This window comes from Panthera tigris, chromosome A2, assembly GCF_018350195.1.
Source record: "Panthera tigris isolate Pti1 chromosome A2, P.tigris_Pti1_mat1.1, whole genome shotgun sequence".
Lineage (NCBI taxonomy): Eukaryota > Metazoa > Chordata > Mammalia > Carnivora > Felidae > Panthera > Panthera tigris.
The window spans coordinates 81451009-81468628 of record NC_056661.1 but is presented as its reverse complement, the minus strand read 5'-3'; the positions used below and the strand labels follow the sequence as shown (position 1 = coordinate 81468628).

Genomic DNA, 17620 nt, shown 5'->3' with positions numbered 1-17620 from the left:
CAACCCTGGGATCATGACCAATGATGAAATCAAGAGTGAGACACTCAACTAAGTCGCCCAGGCACCCCAGAATCTGAAATTTAAACTCTTATGTTCACATCAGGACAGTAATTTATTCTTAATATTCCCAAAATTGTCATTATAGTCTTACCTTTTTATTTCAAACCCACAGCAAAATAAAAAACAGAAACTTGTCTAAAACATGTAACTAAAAGTTAAAAAAAACCCAAAACCTAAAAACCTCTTACCTGAGCATGAAAATTGGACATAGTCGTTGTCTCTATATCCTTCTTTCCTAATATCTCCATTTTCACTGGTGAATTGGGAAAATTAAATGAAAAGTAGTCTAAAAAGTCAGGTAAATAAGTAGCTGCCCCATGAACAATACCCATTACATAGAAAGCTGCAGAGTTTTCATTTTCACTGAACACTAGACCCACAAACTCTTCTGCAAACCTCTCCATCTCCACAGGAGACAGGTGGGAGAGTTCATTACTGTAGGCGTGGATAACAGATGCGCCTCCATTAGGCTGGTGCTCAATATGAATGAGCTGTTTGAACTCCAACGTGTCCAACCTTTTGAGGTTATTCTGAACCCGTGGCTCCTTTAATGAGACAAATGGAAACTCACTGTTCTCTGGAATTTTGGAATCATAGTTCTTGGTATCCAAATTCTTTCCACTGTAATCCTTTACATTATCATTTAGGATGCCTTTGGCTTCTTGATCTTCAACATCAGATAGCAATCCTGAGCAGATGGTTTGAATAGATTTGCTATACATTTTTGGACGCTTCCGTTTTTCATTCTCTTTGTGTTTCTTTTTCTTTTTCTTCTTTACTTTTTTAATTTGTAAGTCTTCTGCATTTGTTTTTGGTTTCTCCTTCCCACCTGTTGAGAAAAAAATTTTTTTCACTCCATATTTTAGTTACTTAAAAATCATGCTTAAGGAACTATTGTACAATAAATAAGCAAAGTTTACTCAGATTTGAGTTTGTATCTGGGACTTGTTTTACACAATATTGATAAACATAATTTAGTCAATCTCCTTCCCTCTCTACACACACACACACACACACACACACACACACACACACGAAGGCCTACGACAAATTTGTACCTATCGCGCATGGTACCATTCTGACATGCAGCAGACGTTCAATCAGTGTTTACTGAAGTAATGAATGGATATTTTAGAAAGCATAATCTTCAAATTTAAATGTAAAAAATCAGAAATGGGAAGTTGAACAGAGATCAGTCAGATGTTTCCCACTGACACATATCATCATTTTAATGCATCTAAGTTATTTAAAAATTGCATGTAGTCAAAAGACTTATAAATCACAAAGGGAGAGAACTACTTGCATTGTATGAGCAGCAACAAACACAGCAATTCCTTAGCTGTTTACCATATTTCCTCCTTACTAAACTATTCTTGCATCTAAAATGGACTACTTTAGGGACGCCTGGGTGGCTCAGTCGGTTAAGCGGCCGACTTCGGCTCAGGTCATGATCTCTCGGTCCGAGAGTTCGAGCCCCGCATCGGGCTCTGTGCTGACAGCTCCGAGCCTGGAGCCTGTTTCAGATTCTGTGTCTCCCTCTCTCTTACCCTCCCCTGTTCTTGCTCTGTCTCTCCCTGTCTCAAAAATAAATAAAACGTTAAAAAAAAAAATTAAAAAAAAAATAAAATGGACTATTTTAGAGGTCCACTAGATTTTGCAAAGTCCCCAATGAAGACCCAATAAGGCAGCATAAAGGAGATGACAAAATTAGAATAATTTCACATGTCCTAAGCATAAATGATACCCATGTACTAGTAAAGAGATGAATAAAAAAGTAAAACATTTAGGGATTATAACCATATACATTAATAAGCTTCTGTAACTAAAGTCAGGTAGATTCTGGGTCTAGAAATTTAGAACTCCAAAAAATACAAGAGTAATGCACAGAGGCTATACAGCTATAGACTAAGTGTACATATAAATGTGTAATTTTATCACAATATATTTATTTCTGTACAGCAAGAAAAATAGGAGAAAGCAAACATCTTCACAAGAAAGTATTATGCTGGGGCATCTGGGTGGCCCAATAGGTTAAGTGCCAGACTCTTTATATATGCTTAGGTCATGATCTCACAGTCCTGAGATTGAGCCCCGTGGCAGGCTCTACACTGAGCCCTCTCTCTCTGCCCCTCCCTCATTTGTGCTCTTTTCTTTCTCTCAAAAATAAATAAACTTAAAAAACATACTATGCTTCCTAAGATAGTATGAGAAAGCCATATGGTAAGAGTTAAGAAGAAAAAGCATTCACTGTTTCTACCTGTTACTTCACTTTTATAGATAACCTGTTATAAATTAAACCTTCCCAATCTGTTTCCTTACCTAAATTTTTCCATATGCACATATAGCTTTTATTCCTTTCTGTCTCCAGTGAGCGAGATGTCCTGCCTACTTTTAAAAAATAAGTCCTTCCCACCAACTCCAAAAACCCTTACAAAAATAGTTCCCTATCCTCTTCTTTTGATCAAACTTCTCAAAGCAACCATCCATGCTGAGGTCCTTCCATTTATTACCTTATTCTTATCCCTTAAATTCTAAGTCTCCTTCAGTCTACTCAAATTTACTTTCCCAGAATGTTCAAATACTAAATCCAATGATATTCTCTCAATTCATTCTTCCTGATCTCTCCAAGCTTTAACAGAATTATCCAGTTCATCCTTGATTTTTTGCTTGACATTACTTCCTTGCTAATTTTTAGTTTAAAAGCCTCATGACTGTCTTTCATCCTGAATGCTGGAGTCATATTAACCTTTCTATAAATTTTATATATTGTTGGATCATATTTATCCTTTAAGTAAACTGCTTTGAAGGGTTCTCAATGCCTACCAAATAAAATACAACCTCCTCAATATGGAATCCAAAGAAAATGCTCTCAGGACAACTGGACAGCTCAGTTGGTTAAGTGTACGACTCTTGGTTCTAGCTCAGCTCATGATCTCTCTCACAGTTGGTAAGATCAAGCCCTGTCTTGGGCTCTGTGCGTGAAGCCTGCTTGGGATTTTCTCTCTCCTTGTCTCTCTGCCCCTTCCCGGCTTGCTCGCAAGCATGTACTATGTCTCAAAATAAAAAACAAAAAACAAAAACAAAAAAAACAGACAATGCTCTCAAGTACTTCATTCTCTAGTCAATGTGTACTACTTACAATTTCTTATAAAACAGCCTGTGTTATCTTTCTACTACTTGCAAAGACATCTCCTCTTCCGAAAATACCCTTGTCCTACCCAGCACATCTGACTTCTTTCTTACCATTCTTTAAAGACAACTCATGTCATTTTCTTCATTTTGCTTTCCCTCTCTAGTTGGAACTGGAATCACTTCATTCTAAATTCATATAGGGGCACTTGGGTGGCTCAGGTTCCTGGCTCTTTCTGCCTCACTCTTGGTGTCAGTTCAGGTCATGATCTTTACGGCTCATGAGTTCAAGACCCACATCAGGCTCTGCACTGACAGTGTGGAGCCTGCTTGGGATTCTCTCTCTCTGCCCCTCCTCAGTTCTCTCTCTCCCTCAAAATAAATAAAAACTTTAAAATAAATAAATTCATATAGGGGCGCCTGGGTGGCTCAGTCGGTTGAGTGGCCGACTTCGGCTCAGGTCACGATCTTGCGGTCCATGAGTTCGAGCCCCGCATCCGGCTCTGTGCTGACTGCTCGGAGCCTGGAGCCTGTTTCGGGTTCTGTGTCTCCCTCTCTCTCTCTGACCCTCCCCCGTTCATGCTCTGTCTCTCTCTGTCTCAAAAATAAATAAACGTAAAAAAAATAAATAAAAATAAATAAAAAAATAAAAAAAAATAAAAATTAAAAAAAAATAAATTCATATATTTTTTTCACTCATAGGATACCTGTATATCACGTCCTTCCACATACTATATGAGTGAAACAAGTAACTTTTATATGAATTATAAGAAAGAGTTAAGTGATACTTTCCCCCCCTAGCCAGGCATTGTATTCCTCATGACATTTAATACATTGCTACGGATGAACATTTAATAAATCCATAAATGAAGAGATTTCTCTCACCAATAAACTAACTGAGGTCTGTGGGTTTTTTCCTTGTCCCTCCTTCAGCCAAAGTTTTCCACAATATAAATACCACTAAATCCTAATCTTGGAAACAACGAACATAAAAATTCTCTTAAGTTAATAGCAATTCTAAAAAAGGGAAATTTAATGTTAACTTGTAAAAATTCATTACTTCTAAAAATTTATAAATATACAACGAAGACCAAATTGGTATAATTATGTAAAGCAAAAATAAAAATCTTTCAACATTACTGATTACATAGGTTTGTAGAGTCATAAAATGCAAAGTGTTAATTCTCTAATGTCTACACGTAAATAAATGAATATACTAATAAACTCATACTTGCTACCTAGGAATGATCAAAACATTAGATTTAATATTTTAAGAACAAAATTAATAATGAAAAAAATTTAAACAGGGAGTTAATCAGCATGAAAAGATAAAATAGGTATATATACATAAGCAAAATCCAAATGCGTCAAAGAAAAAAGCAGTGAATTAAAAAATTATAACTTAAGGGGCGTCTGCGTGGTTTCAGTCAGTAAGTGTTTGACTCCTGCTCTCAGCTCACTTCTTGATCTCAGGGTCCTGAGTTCAAGCCCTGAGTTGGGCTCCACATTGCGTGTGGAACCCACTTAAAAAAAAAAAAAAAACAAAACAAAAACAGAACTTAGTACTATGTGCTGCTGCAGCGAGCTCCAAAAACAGAACTTAAAGTTTAAAAGGCCTAAGTACAGTAACTAAATGGAAAATATATATAAAGTTGCACAAATTAAATGGGCTGCCAAAATAAAGAATTTCATTTCAATGAAAATATAAGCTTCATATCCTATTATATTTATACCTACCACATGTTTAAAAAGTAAAATAGAAAATATCCAGCCATTAGAATCACATGTTACTTTGAAATGAATTAGGCACAACAGTCTATTTTCTATTCACAAGGATGAATGAAAGTAGTAACAGTATTAAATGGTCAGAAACTGAAAAATGCAAAATAATAAGAAATCAGTTAAGAGAGTCTTATAATGAGCAACAAGGAATTAAATTCCCAAGACAAAGTACTCTGTAATTAAACACTAAAGCGAGCACAGTATGCAGAAGAGAGTTAACATAACATGGCTGAGACTGCTGGTCTTAGAAAGGCCTGCTTACAGGGGTGGCCCTGGGCTGGTATCTGAGAAACTGGTACTTTGGGAATGTCCCCACAATTCCTTGGTAAGAGTGGCTCACTGTATCTAAACTTTCCGTGCAAACAATATGGTTTATGTTGACACCTTTTTCCTTTTGGGAGCCTGGAATTGTACATGCTAGACAAAAGATGCCTATGTAACCAACCCCCAATAGAAACCTTCAGCATCAAGTCTTGAGTTTTCTGATAAACAACATTTCACATGTGTTTGTCACAATTCATTGTTCAAAGAATTAAGCGCATCCTCTGTGATTCCACTTGGAGAGGACTCTTGGAAGCTTGTGCCTGATTTCCTCCAGACATTAATTACCCCATGTGCCTTTTCTCTCTACTGATTTTACTTTGTATCCTCCACTACGGTAAATCATAGCCATGAATACATCTATATGCTGAGTCCTACGAGTCCTCTCAGCAAATCATCAAACCTGGGGGTAGTGTTGGGGACCTCTGATGGACACAGGTAACATGCATTCTTTACAAACTGAGGCACTAACATTCACTAGACGTATTTTTACATTCACTAGATAGATTTTTAAGGTTTTATATAATCTGTCACTCATTTCCTTTGTTAGAAAGACACGTGAAATGCAGTAGACATATAGGTAGACAATCTTTAAATACTTTAAGGAAATTAGACCATTTTGATTATCAATGTTCTTCTCTTACACTAAAAGTATTTAAAGCAACATTTCTCTAAATCCTATGATTCTTCAAATCAGACCTATGCTTTTTTTTAGAGGATCGTGTATGCTTTTTTTTTAAAGGATCGTGATACGTACCCATAACAAAAAGGGTTGTCAATTTGAACCCTCAAAAAGTATAAAAGAATAGGATTGATAAGGGACCTTCCCTCCACAGATCCATAGATCCATGAACATAGTGGACCCCAGACACACACACATACACAGAGCACCACAGACACACACACGCAACGAGAGCCAAAGAAAGATTCAATCAGAGAGAGGTGGACGGACACACACACACACACACACACACACACACACACACTGCCAGAGAGGAAAGAGACCCTCACTTAAATACAGAAATAAACACACACCGAAACAGATACAAAAACAGCATGTATTGTTAATAACTAATTAAACAAAAACTTTAAAAAATCACAAATCTACTGGCATTAATTTCTACCACTAGAGTTAGTATATTAGTGTTAACAAAAGAAAAAATAAGGGCTGTCCAGAAAAATTGGATCTGATTTCGTATCTAATATGGGAATTAATATTTACATATAACTCATTACCATACATAGAAAAAAAGTAGTAATTAGCTATTTTCAACCTCTGGGTCTTAGGGGAATGACTTTGCTTGTTTTGCATGGCAATATTTTCACTCTTCCTGACATGAATTACCTACCTGTGACCTTTGGTATACTAGTAATAATCTTGGATATTGGCTTCTTTTAACCCTCATTCCCCTTGCTCACCAGCAAGCTTCTTTTATGTGCTATAATGATAAATATCACTCTCAAAAATACTATAATCGTAACACCTCTGTTCTTACAACTTTTCACAACATAAAAATGGCTGAAACATATAAGTATGCTCAGAAAAAGTAGGTGGTAGATGTTAAACATAAAAGGATAAGCTAAATCAGCTTATTCCTTTAAACTATTTCTCATAAAGCAAATAATCCTATTTTGTCAATGAAAAACATTTACAAGATTTATGCACTAATAAAGATTTTTTAGCATGTATATAATTATGTACATAATCTAGTCATACTCAATCTCATGCAGTTTTTGATGAAAACCTGGAGGAAATGAGACTGGTGCAGAGTTAAGAGTTAGGATCTATTTTAGATGTCAAACACTGTCATTAAACAATCAATGCCTGTGTGTGCCATACTTTGTAACATTATCAGGAGAAAATAATACAGAGAGAAGAAAGGCTGAAAGGAAAACAGGGCACAAAGGGCACACAGTAGTAAATACCAGCACACTGTCCCCACCAACAGATTCTGTTGTTGCTCCAGGACATCACCTCTCCCTGATCATAGACTAGCAGGGCAAATTGTTTCCACTGGATAATAACAAAAGCTAACACTTACTTGGTGCTTACAATGGGACAGGCACTATTTCCAAAATGAATCATGTTTTATTCACTTAATTATCTATATTTTACCTAGGGAGGAGATAATTTTGTTGTTTTTCAATCGCAAGAGTTAATCTTTCATACATGTTTACAAAAAAGATTCATATCCACTTAATCTGTGGGCCAGACACCATGGTTGGCACTTCCACCATACTTTACCTGATTTAATCTTCACAACCCTGTAAAGCAGTAATTACATTATTATTTACCTTCATTCTATAATTAAGTACATTTTCCCATGGTCATCTCAGAGGTCACTAAGATTCATTTCTAAAACTATCTCATTCTTCCCCTTTATCATTACTAGGTTTCAGTTTAGTTCAATTCAAAATTTTTCCTAAATTTTTCATGTACTTCAAAGTCAAGGTTACTACTGCATACTACTGAAAAATCTCCATTTTCTTAGGCTATTTTAAATTTTGTTTGTATATATAATCTCTAGATTCACGTATTTCATATGAATGGTATGTAAGGAATCCAACATTCACCCAAGTGACAGGAATTTCCATCACTGTACATTCCATTGGATAAGAAAATGACTATCTGACTAAACCAGTAAAAAATGACTATTTGACTAAACCAGCAGGGTAAAGTTAAGTAAACACTTCAAGCATTAATCATTAGCACTAGAGTGGTCAGATTTGAGTCCCGCCTCAAAGGCTTGCAATCTAATTAGACAACACAGCTAACACACGCTGTCAAAAGAAATAGAATAAAAGGACCACGAACATTAACTAACCATCAACTTAAGCTCTGACCTGTTTCTTCCAAGGTCAAAAGAATTTTATTAAAAATGAAGTTCTGACAAGTAGAAAATAGCCCAAGAACATCTGGAAATATGACAAAGAATGAAATGAAAATACAGAATCTAATATTCTGTTTATCTTAAATAATATAAATTAACCAGTTACTTCATTACACATACAATGCTATAGGCTTTTCTTCCTAATGTATATAATGGTTTATTAACACATGAGTTCAACATCAAATTAATCAAAGTCAATGTATTCTGATCCATAAATTCTCGACTTAATAGGGGCAGCAAATGAATTTGTTAGCTGTCTAGCAACCAAATTGCCATGGATTCTTCTTGCTATCTGACTGAATTTAAGACTGTTCTTACTTCTCTTCTACCACATATTTCCTGGAAGGGTTTAGATTTATTGATAGGATTAGTATTATTACGCAACCACCCAGCCCCATGTATAAACAGCAACTGAAAACAAACATTAACAGAGAAAAGGCAGGAAACAAAAACAGGATATTCTCTAGGTATGCAAGCAACACACAGTAAGAGTATACCTTCTAATTCAGCTCAGAGTAAATGATCCCTGTATGATACCAGACTTTGAGATGGTGATTACTGTCAAATATTTTTAAGATCACTTCTTCTACCATCCATCCCTCTTGTACTAAAATTGTTTTAGCTCTTTAGATGATCTAAACATGGGTAAATACTAGTAATGCAAACACAGAATTAAATAACCTATATTTAAGGAAACTAATAGTTTGATGAAGCTCAACCTTTACTACTTCTTCATAAAGTATACTGAAGAAATATACTACTAACAACATTATGGATTAGAACTCCCTACTATTACAATAACTTTCCATATTCTAACCATTAAAGTTTGCTCTCAGCAAAATTTGGCAACAAACATTAAATCACTAAGTCTGAAAGTACAATGAGCAATATAATATAGTACAACTTACATCACTAAATATAAACTTACTTTTCAGCAAAATCTTTATTTCTCCATTTTCTTTCTTGATCTCATTCATTACTTTATGCTTCTTTTTCTCTCTCTCTTTATCTCTCTCTTTGATTTTGTCTTTGATTTTATCTGAAAGACAAAACAAAGGAAATATTTAAAATCATTTAAAAATAAATAAATAAATAAAATCATTTTATAATTTTTCCCCATGAACCATAGGGCAATTTCTAGAGTTACAATATACCATGAAAAATCGGAATGAAAAACAATCATGCCTTTTGTTCTTCCTCTCAGGTTTGGGGGAAATAGATTTCTGAATTTCCTGTCATAAATTAACATGGAACACATAATATACACATCATATATTGTCAAAATTTATCATTATGAAGATTTGTAGAGATTCTAAAGAAAAATCTTCATTCTAAAGATTATTCTTCATTTATTTCATGTCAACCATATTATTAGACTACCTTCAAATCACTTAAAATAACTGGCTAATTGAGATAGTAAACTACAATGGAAAAAGTGCTAGCTTTGAGGTTGGCTATATCTGAATTAATACCTTAACAATGAAAAAACAATCACAGTTTCTTAAACTATAAAATGGCGGTTAATATCTTTCTCACAGGTTACTGTAAGGATTAAATAAATCAATTTATAAAATGACTACCCAGAGCCTGGTTTATATAAGACTAAATGTGAGTTCCCCTACCTTTGCTTGCATCTTTTAAAAAGGATATGACTGATCTGGCTAGCTGGTGATATTAGGATATTAAGATAAAAGGTATAGGGGCGCCTGGTGGCTCGGTTGTTGAGCGTCCAACTTCAGCTCAGGTCTCGATCTTGCGGTTTGTGGGTTGGAGCCCCGCATTGAGCTTTGGGCTGAGAGCTCAGAGCTGGAGGCTGCTTCAGATTCTGTGTCTCCCTCTCTCTCAGTCCCTCCCCCACTCTATCTCCCTCTCTCTCAAAAATAAACATTAAAAAAAAATTTTTTTTAAATAAAAGGTGTAAAAACTCTAGGAATCATTGATCTGCATTCTAAAAATTTAAATTTGAGTTTGTAAGATTTATTGCCCTATTCTTGTTCAATCAAGCTCCAATGCCCCCAGCAAAAGAGAAGATCTAGAGAATTTTAAAATAGTGATGTAGTTTCTGTTCTCAAAATGCTTCCCATTGATTACAAAGTCATGATTGAAGCACATAAAATCTATAAAATATCTTCTAATGTAACAGAGATTATATAGTGTATATACACAGACTACAGAATTTTTTTTTTAATTTTTTTTTTTAACGTTTATTTATTTTTGAGACAGAGAGAGACAGAGCATGAACAGGGGAGGGTCACTGAGAGGGAGACACAGACTCTGGAACAGGCTCCAGGCTCTGAGCTGTCAGCACAGAGCCCGACACGGGGCTCGAACTCACGGACCGCAAGATCAAGACCTGAGCTGAAGTCAGCCGCTTAACTGACTGAGCCACCCAGGCGCCCCCAGACTGCAGAATTTCTTAAAATCCCCCCTTACTGTCCTTTCTATAAATATTATCCTGAGGCCATAACCACCTTATGATTAGATTACCATCTATATCAGTACTGCCCAGTAGAAATATAATGCTTACCTGATATGTAAATTTGAGTTTTCTAGTAGTCACATTAGAAACAAAAACTAACAGGTGAAACTAATTTTAATAATACGTTTTATTTAGCTAATGAATCTAAAACATGGTCATTTCAAAATGAAACCAATATTAACAAATTACTGAGACATTTTACATTATTTTTTTTTCCACAGTAAGACTTCAAAATCCAGTGTATATTTTATACTTAACAGCATATCTCAATTCAAAGTATTCAACAGCCACATGAGTGACACTAGTGACTACCACACTGAACAGCTCAGGTCTAGACTACTTAAACAGAAAATTCTTAGAAAAATAAATTAATGCACTTAACAATTTAAAACTTACATTCATTAATAAAAAAAAAAATTCAAATAACATCTTCTACCGATCAAACTGACAAAGTGCTTTTGCAAAAATGATAATACTCAAAACAGAGGAGAGGACAGGTGATGGTAGAACAAACCAAAACAGGGACCGACTTAAAAAATATGCATTGCTGAGTATAAGAAAAGGGTTAGGGAAATACAAGTAAGTAAGGTCCTCATCTGTTCACATATAACTTAAATTCTAGAAATACATTAAGCTGTTCTCACACTTCAGATTAGTTTACTTTTTGATGCTTAAAGTCCTTGAGATCCTGTCATAGGCTGTCATCCAGCTATTAAGTGTTTACTCCAACTAGCTAGAGCTTAGACACATATATAAATTAATATTTCCTAAGTAAACATACATTTTTAATGAACTATTTATGCATCATTTAAAAATCACAACTGAAGAAAATAATCTGTCTCTGCATTTATTTTCCCAATCATCCCTGTTAGTTTATTAACCTAAAAGTGTTATTTCAATAACTATTGAACTTTTAAAGTTTATTAAAGTATAATATACACACAGAGAAAAACATGTAAGTATACAGTTCAATTTTCACAAAAATGAACAGCACCTCAAGGATCCCCGTCTTCCCTTCCAGTACCCCTAAGAGTAACCAAGATCCTAACTGCTAACCACACAGATGGAAATAACTACAGAATTTTAATGGCATATATGTATACAAAGACTATGATATAATATAAACTTACCACAGTCACAAAATATATTTTTCAGAATAAAATTAAACTAGCTTCTCAGAAAATAAAATTATAATATGGTTATGACCCAATTTTTTAGTAAACTTAATTTATATACTTATAAATATATTTATTTATAGACAGTATAGACTTTAAGAGCAGTTTTAGGTTCTCAGCAAAACTAAACAGCAAGTATATACAGATTTTCCATATAGAACTGATACCCCTATACATCCCAATTTTAAAAAAATTATAATGTACACACATTCAAAAGACTGAAAAATAACAGTTCAAATTATTAAAAGCTATTATTTTTGGTGGCACCTGGGTGGCTCAGTGGGTTGAGTGTCTGACTCTTGGGTTCCAGCTCAGCTCATGATCTCAAGGTTGGTAGGTTTGAGCCTCACTCCCTGCTCTGCGCTGACTGCCAGTGTGAAGCCTGCTTAGGATTCTCTCTGCCCCTCTCCCACTTGTGCTGTCTCTCTCTCTCTCTCTCAAAAATGAACAAACATTAAAAAATAAATAAAAAATAAAAAGGGTGGTAAAGGACTGAAGAAAAGCGATACAAACAGACCCATGATAAGAATTTGAACCCAGAAGCAAAACAAATATAAGAATGGAGGAAAAGAGAAGGAATAAATGACTAAGCATTATCAAACTAGAACAAGCTGTAAATTACAAAGTTGGAAAAATAAACATTTGCTAAAGACATATACCATATGTAAAAGTTAAGATATAAAAAATAAAATTGATTAAAATAATTTCAAATAATATAAATGGGATTTTCAAACATATATTCAATTTATTGAATTACCAGTATATTTCAGATTGAATGCACCCAATATATTTCTATTGAGCACTTATGTGCAAGAGATAAAAAGAGTAATAGTGCTGTACTAAAGAATCTTACAATCAACGATATCAGTTGATATTGGTTGATTCTTACTGTTGGTACCACTATGGAAAACCAGTTCTTAAAACAAACAAACAAAAAAAGACCGGTTCTTAAATAATAAAATCATTGTTTTCATCTTGTTATAAAATTTACTAGTCTCCACCAGTATTACAGTCATTATAATATAGAATGAAAACGCACACACACATAAACAAATATTAGGTGAATCGGTCCAGTATAAAGGAAGTAGAACTTATAAAAAGCATTGTTAGAGAATCCTTTTGAGAGATTTCTAATACACCAACAATCCATTTATCTGGAATCTTCAGAATAAATTCACAGTTCCTACATAACAGAAGACTGCCACTGTTTTTTAATCATTCTAATAATTTTCAAAAATGTATTATACTTCCCTGCTTTCAAAAATCTAGGAAATATAGTCTTTTCATTATGACAAAAATTTAAACTCTCACTATCACACTCATATTGATGAACTCAAAAACAAATCAAAACAAAATTTACCTGTTCAAAACTAAAAAACAGTATTTGAGTATCATTTAATTTTTATTGTCTTAGCTGTCATTTATCATTCCACATACAAGAGGTGACAGCTATAACTTCTGGCAGTCACCAATAGGCTCATTCTCATCTGCTCTGTCCTAAGAAATTAGACCAGGTCCATCAATACTATACTGTATACAACAGTATGCAGGTTCTCTATCTCTAGCCCTATTAAAACAAGTTTCACACTGTATTCTTTCTAGTTATAAACTTATCTTTCTCCTTATAATCAATCCTCCCCCACCAGTATATAGTTTATCCTTGAGAGTAGAAAAGACTCTACCTCAATAAATGCTTGTTTGATACACAAAACAGGTCCTGTGATATAGTAAATTACTGTTATTTTCTGAAGCACATTGTGACTTTCCTTTTATGTGCTCTACGTTGATCTTTATTAATTCTTCCTTCTTTTCCTAGCCATACCACAGCAAGGAAGGAAATTCTTAGCCCTTAAAGCCATCCAGGAGTAGTTCCTCAAATTTATTTCCCCTTCTAACTACCCTGGTTGTTTCTGACAAAAAATCCTGAGATTTATGAAGTTGCTCCTCCAAAAACATTAGGGTTCCACAATTTTTCTAAGTCTCAATAAAGGCTAATAATCTTCCCTGAAAGACAATGGGGTAATTTCTCTTTTATGAAGAATTCTTACAACATAACATCTAAAAAACTAAGAAAAAGAAAGTAACAGTAGGAAAAGCATGTGACTCTCAATCTTGGGGTCATAAGTTTGAACCCCATGTTGAGTGTACAGATGAATAAAACAATAAAGAATTTTAAAAAGAAATAAAAAAAAAATTTAATAAAAAAGAGAAAATAGAAAAAGGTGCAAAGGACATAAAAAAATTTCAACCTTACCAGTGTTCAAAGGAACACAAAACAATATAAAACTGTGGTGCCTGGGTGGCTCAGTCGGTTGAGCGTCCGACTTCAGCCCAGGTCATGATCTCGCGGTCCGTGGGTTCGACCCACGGGGGTTCGAGCCCCACATCAGGCTCTGTGCTGACAGCTCGGAGCCCGGAGCCTGTTTCGGATTCTGTGTCTCCCTCTCTCTCTGACCCTCCCCTGTTCATGCTCTGTCTCTCTCTGTCTCAAAAATAAATAAACATTAAAAAAAAAAAAATTAAAATAAATAAATAAATAAATAAATAAATAAATAAATAAAAACCCACGTGGGTTCGAGCCCCACATCAGGCTCTGTGCTGACAGCTCGGAGCCCGGAACCTGTTTCGGATTCTGTGTCTCCCTCTCTCTCTGACCCTCCCCTGTTCATGCTCTGTCTCTCTCTGTCTCAAAAATAAATAAACATTAAAAAAAAAAAAAAATTAAAATAAATAAATAAATAAATAAAAATAAAAAGAAATAAAAAAATTTTTAATAAAAAAGAGAAAATAGAAAAAGGTGCAAAGGACATAAAAAAATTTCAACCTTACCAGTGTTCAAAGGAACACAAAACAATATAAAACTGTGGTGCCTGGGTGGCTCAGGCAGTTGAGTGTCCTCCCCCACTTGTGCTCTGTCTCTTAAAAATAAATAAACATTAAAAATTTTTTTGAATAAAAAATAAAATAAAAACACAGTAGCAAAGGGGTGCCTGTCTGGTCCAGTCAGTGGAGCATATGACTCTTTGATCTCAGGGTTGGGAGTTTGAGTCCCATGCTGGGTGTAGAGAATACTTTAAAAATAAAATAAAATCTTAAGAAAAATACAATAGCAAAACTGAAAAGCTAAAAACATGAAGGTAAAATTGAGATAATCTTCCAAAAAGAGAGCAACAAGACAAAGTGGAAAACAGCAGGAAAAAAGGTTACCTAAAGGATCTCTTCAGGAGATCCAATATCAAATTAACTGAAATTTCAGAAAAGAAAAATAGAATTTTACAGGGAAGGAAAATATCAAAATGAATAAATGAGAAATTTTATCAGAAAAAATGAGTCACCAAACTTTACGGGATGAGCACAGGAGCTCAGTTGGAAGAGCATGGAACTCGACCTCAGGGTCATGAGTTTGAGCCCCCTGCAGGGTGCAGAGATTACTTAAATTAAAAAAAAAAAAAAAAAAAAAGAGAGAGAGAGAGGAGAACAAAGAATGGAATTCACAGTGGTAGCCCCCCTCTCCACATACACACCAAGCACATCATCATGAAATTTTGGTTTCAAGAGAAGATCCTAAAAGCCTCCTGAGGAATTAAAAAAAAACACAAAAAACCAGATCTCACATAAAAGATCAGATAACAGTGTGGAACTCAACACAATAGTAGATGGTAGAGAGCAATAGGACGACAAGTGCCTTCAGAATGCTGAATGAAAGTAATGTTTAACCTAGAATTATAGGATCTGTCAAACTATCAACCAAGTACAATGGAAGACATGATCACACAAGCAAAAATTCAAACATTGTTACCACACACACCCCCTTTCTTAGGATACGCTTAAGTAATTTAAGGAGTAAACAAAGAAGGAAAAGGAAAACGGCATGAGACCAAGGAAACAGGAGACCCACCACAGGAAGGCACACAAGAAAGTATCAGTACGAAAACTGTGTAGTTGGCTTAAAGGATAACCAGTTCAGGTATAGAGCACTGCACAAACCACCTCCAAGAATAAAAGGGAATTGCCAGATTATCTCTTACTACAGAACACAAAGAATAGGGCAGAAAATGAAGATGCCAATACATATAAATAGAACTTCCTGGACTTATAATGGGATTTCGTCCCAATAAACCCTTTCATTGTAAATTGAAAATACTGGGGTGTCGGTGGTTCACCAACCATGGTTCACAGTTAAGTGTCCGACTTTGGCCTCAGGTCATGATCTCATAATTCATGGGTTTGAGCCTCACAGAGGGCTCTGTGCTGACAGCTCAGAACCTGGAACCTGCTTCAGATTCTGTATCTACCTCTCTCTCTTTGCCCGTACCCTGTTCCTGCTCTCTCACTCTTGCAAAAATAAATAAATGTTAAAAAAAAAAAAACCAAAGAAACATTTTTTTTCATTAAGTCAGAAATGCATTTAATACACCTAATTTAACAAACATGCTCAGAACCCTTACATTAGCCTACAGTTGGACAAAATCATCCAACACAAAGCCTATTTTATAATAAAGTGTTGGATATCTCAAGTAATTTATTGAATATTTCACTGAAAGTGAAAAACACAATGGCTGTATGGAGACAGAATGGTTGTAAGCATATGGGTTGTTAACCCTCATGACTCCATGGTTGATGGGGAGTTCACCTCACTGCCACACCCAGCATCACCAGAGAGTACCCTACCACATATTACTAGCCCTGGGAAAAGATCAAAATTCAAAAATATAGTTTTTACTGAATTATATCACTTTTGCACTATCATCTAGTCAAAAAATTCCAAGTCACTGTAAGTCAGGGACCAATATGTATGAAAAGAAAGGCCATTTTTAACTATTACGAAAATCCAGAAGGCCATACAGAAAAGGATCTCTGATTTGCATTGAACAGTATTTGCAAAGTCATAATAGGCACTGATTATTGCACTTTAACTAAGTTTTATGAAATCACTGGTTAGGAAAGAAGCTAGGTTATAAAAGTGCTAAATTCTTATTACCCTTAACAAGAATGCAATATAGTGTGTCTAAAACCGATCAGTCAAAAAATAAAAGCCACTATGAGCATTTTATTCAGAAATTTGGAATTAAACGATGAGAACTAAAAGAGTTAACAACTGGGGGTAGGGGTAGGGAATGCAAAGAGTTAGGGCCATTTCTCATTATAAACCTTTCAGTATTTAATTTTTAAAAATTTTATTTTTTGAGAAACAGAGAGACAACAAGAGCAGAGGATGGGCAGAGAGAGAGAGAGAGAGAGAGAGAGAGAATCTTAAGCAGCCTCCACACCCGCACAGAGCCCAATGTGGGGCTCGATCCCATAAACTGTGAAATCATGACCTCAGCAGAAATCAAGAGTTGAATACTTAACCAACTGAGCCACCAAAGCATCCCGATTTGATTTTTTAGATTAAATTTTATTTTTAAAATTTACAAAGTCATGGCCTTCCTTTCAAAAACCCATCTCCCCATTCCAGTCGTGAGAAAACCATCAGACAGATCCCAATTGAGGGACATTTTATAAAATGCCTGACCAGTACTCCTGAAACTATCAAGATAATCAAAAGCAAGAAAAATCTAAGCAATTGCTGTAGCCAAGAAGAGCCTAAACAGACATAATGACTAAATGTAACGTGGTACCCTGGGTGGGGGATCCCTGAACAGAAAAAAAGACATTATGGGGGGCATCTGGGTGGCTCAGTCAGTTTAACATATGACTTCTGATTTTGGCTCAGGTCATGATCTCACAATTCATGAGATCTGGCCCTATGCCAGCTCTATGCTGACAGTACAGAGCCTGCT

The 17620-nt window shown here is 35.1% G+C and overlaps 1 protein-coding gene across 1 annotated transcript in view; it reads right to left on the bottom strand.

Moving 5' to 3' along the window:
• Positions 1-17620, bottom strand: part of RSBN1L (round spermatid basic protein 1 like) — a 65272-nt gene that overhangs the window by 23024 nt on the left and 24628 nt on the right. Inside the window, exons 2-3 of the mRNA XM_042965196.1 lie at positions 9112-9222; positions 249-889 (exon numbers count right to left, since the gene is read on the bottom strand). Coding sequence (XP_042821130.1) covers positions 249-889; positions 9112-9222 — 752 coding nt within the window. The remainder of the gene's footprint in view (positions 1-248; positions 890-9111; positions 9223-17620) is intronic.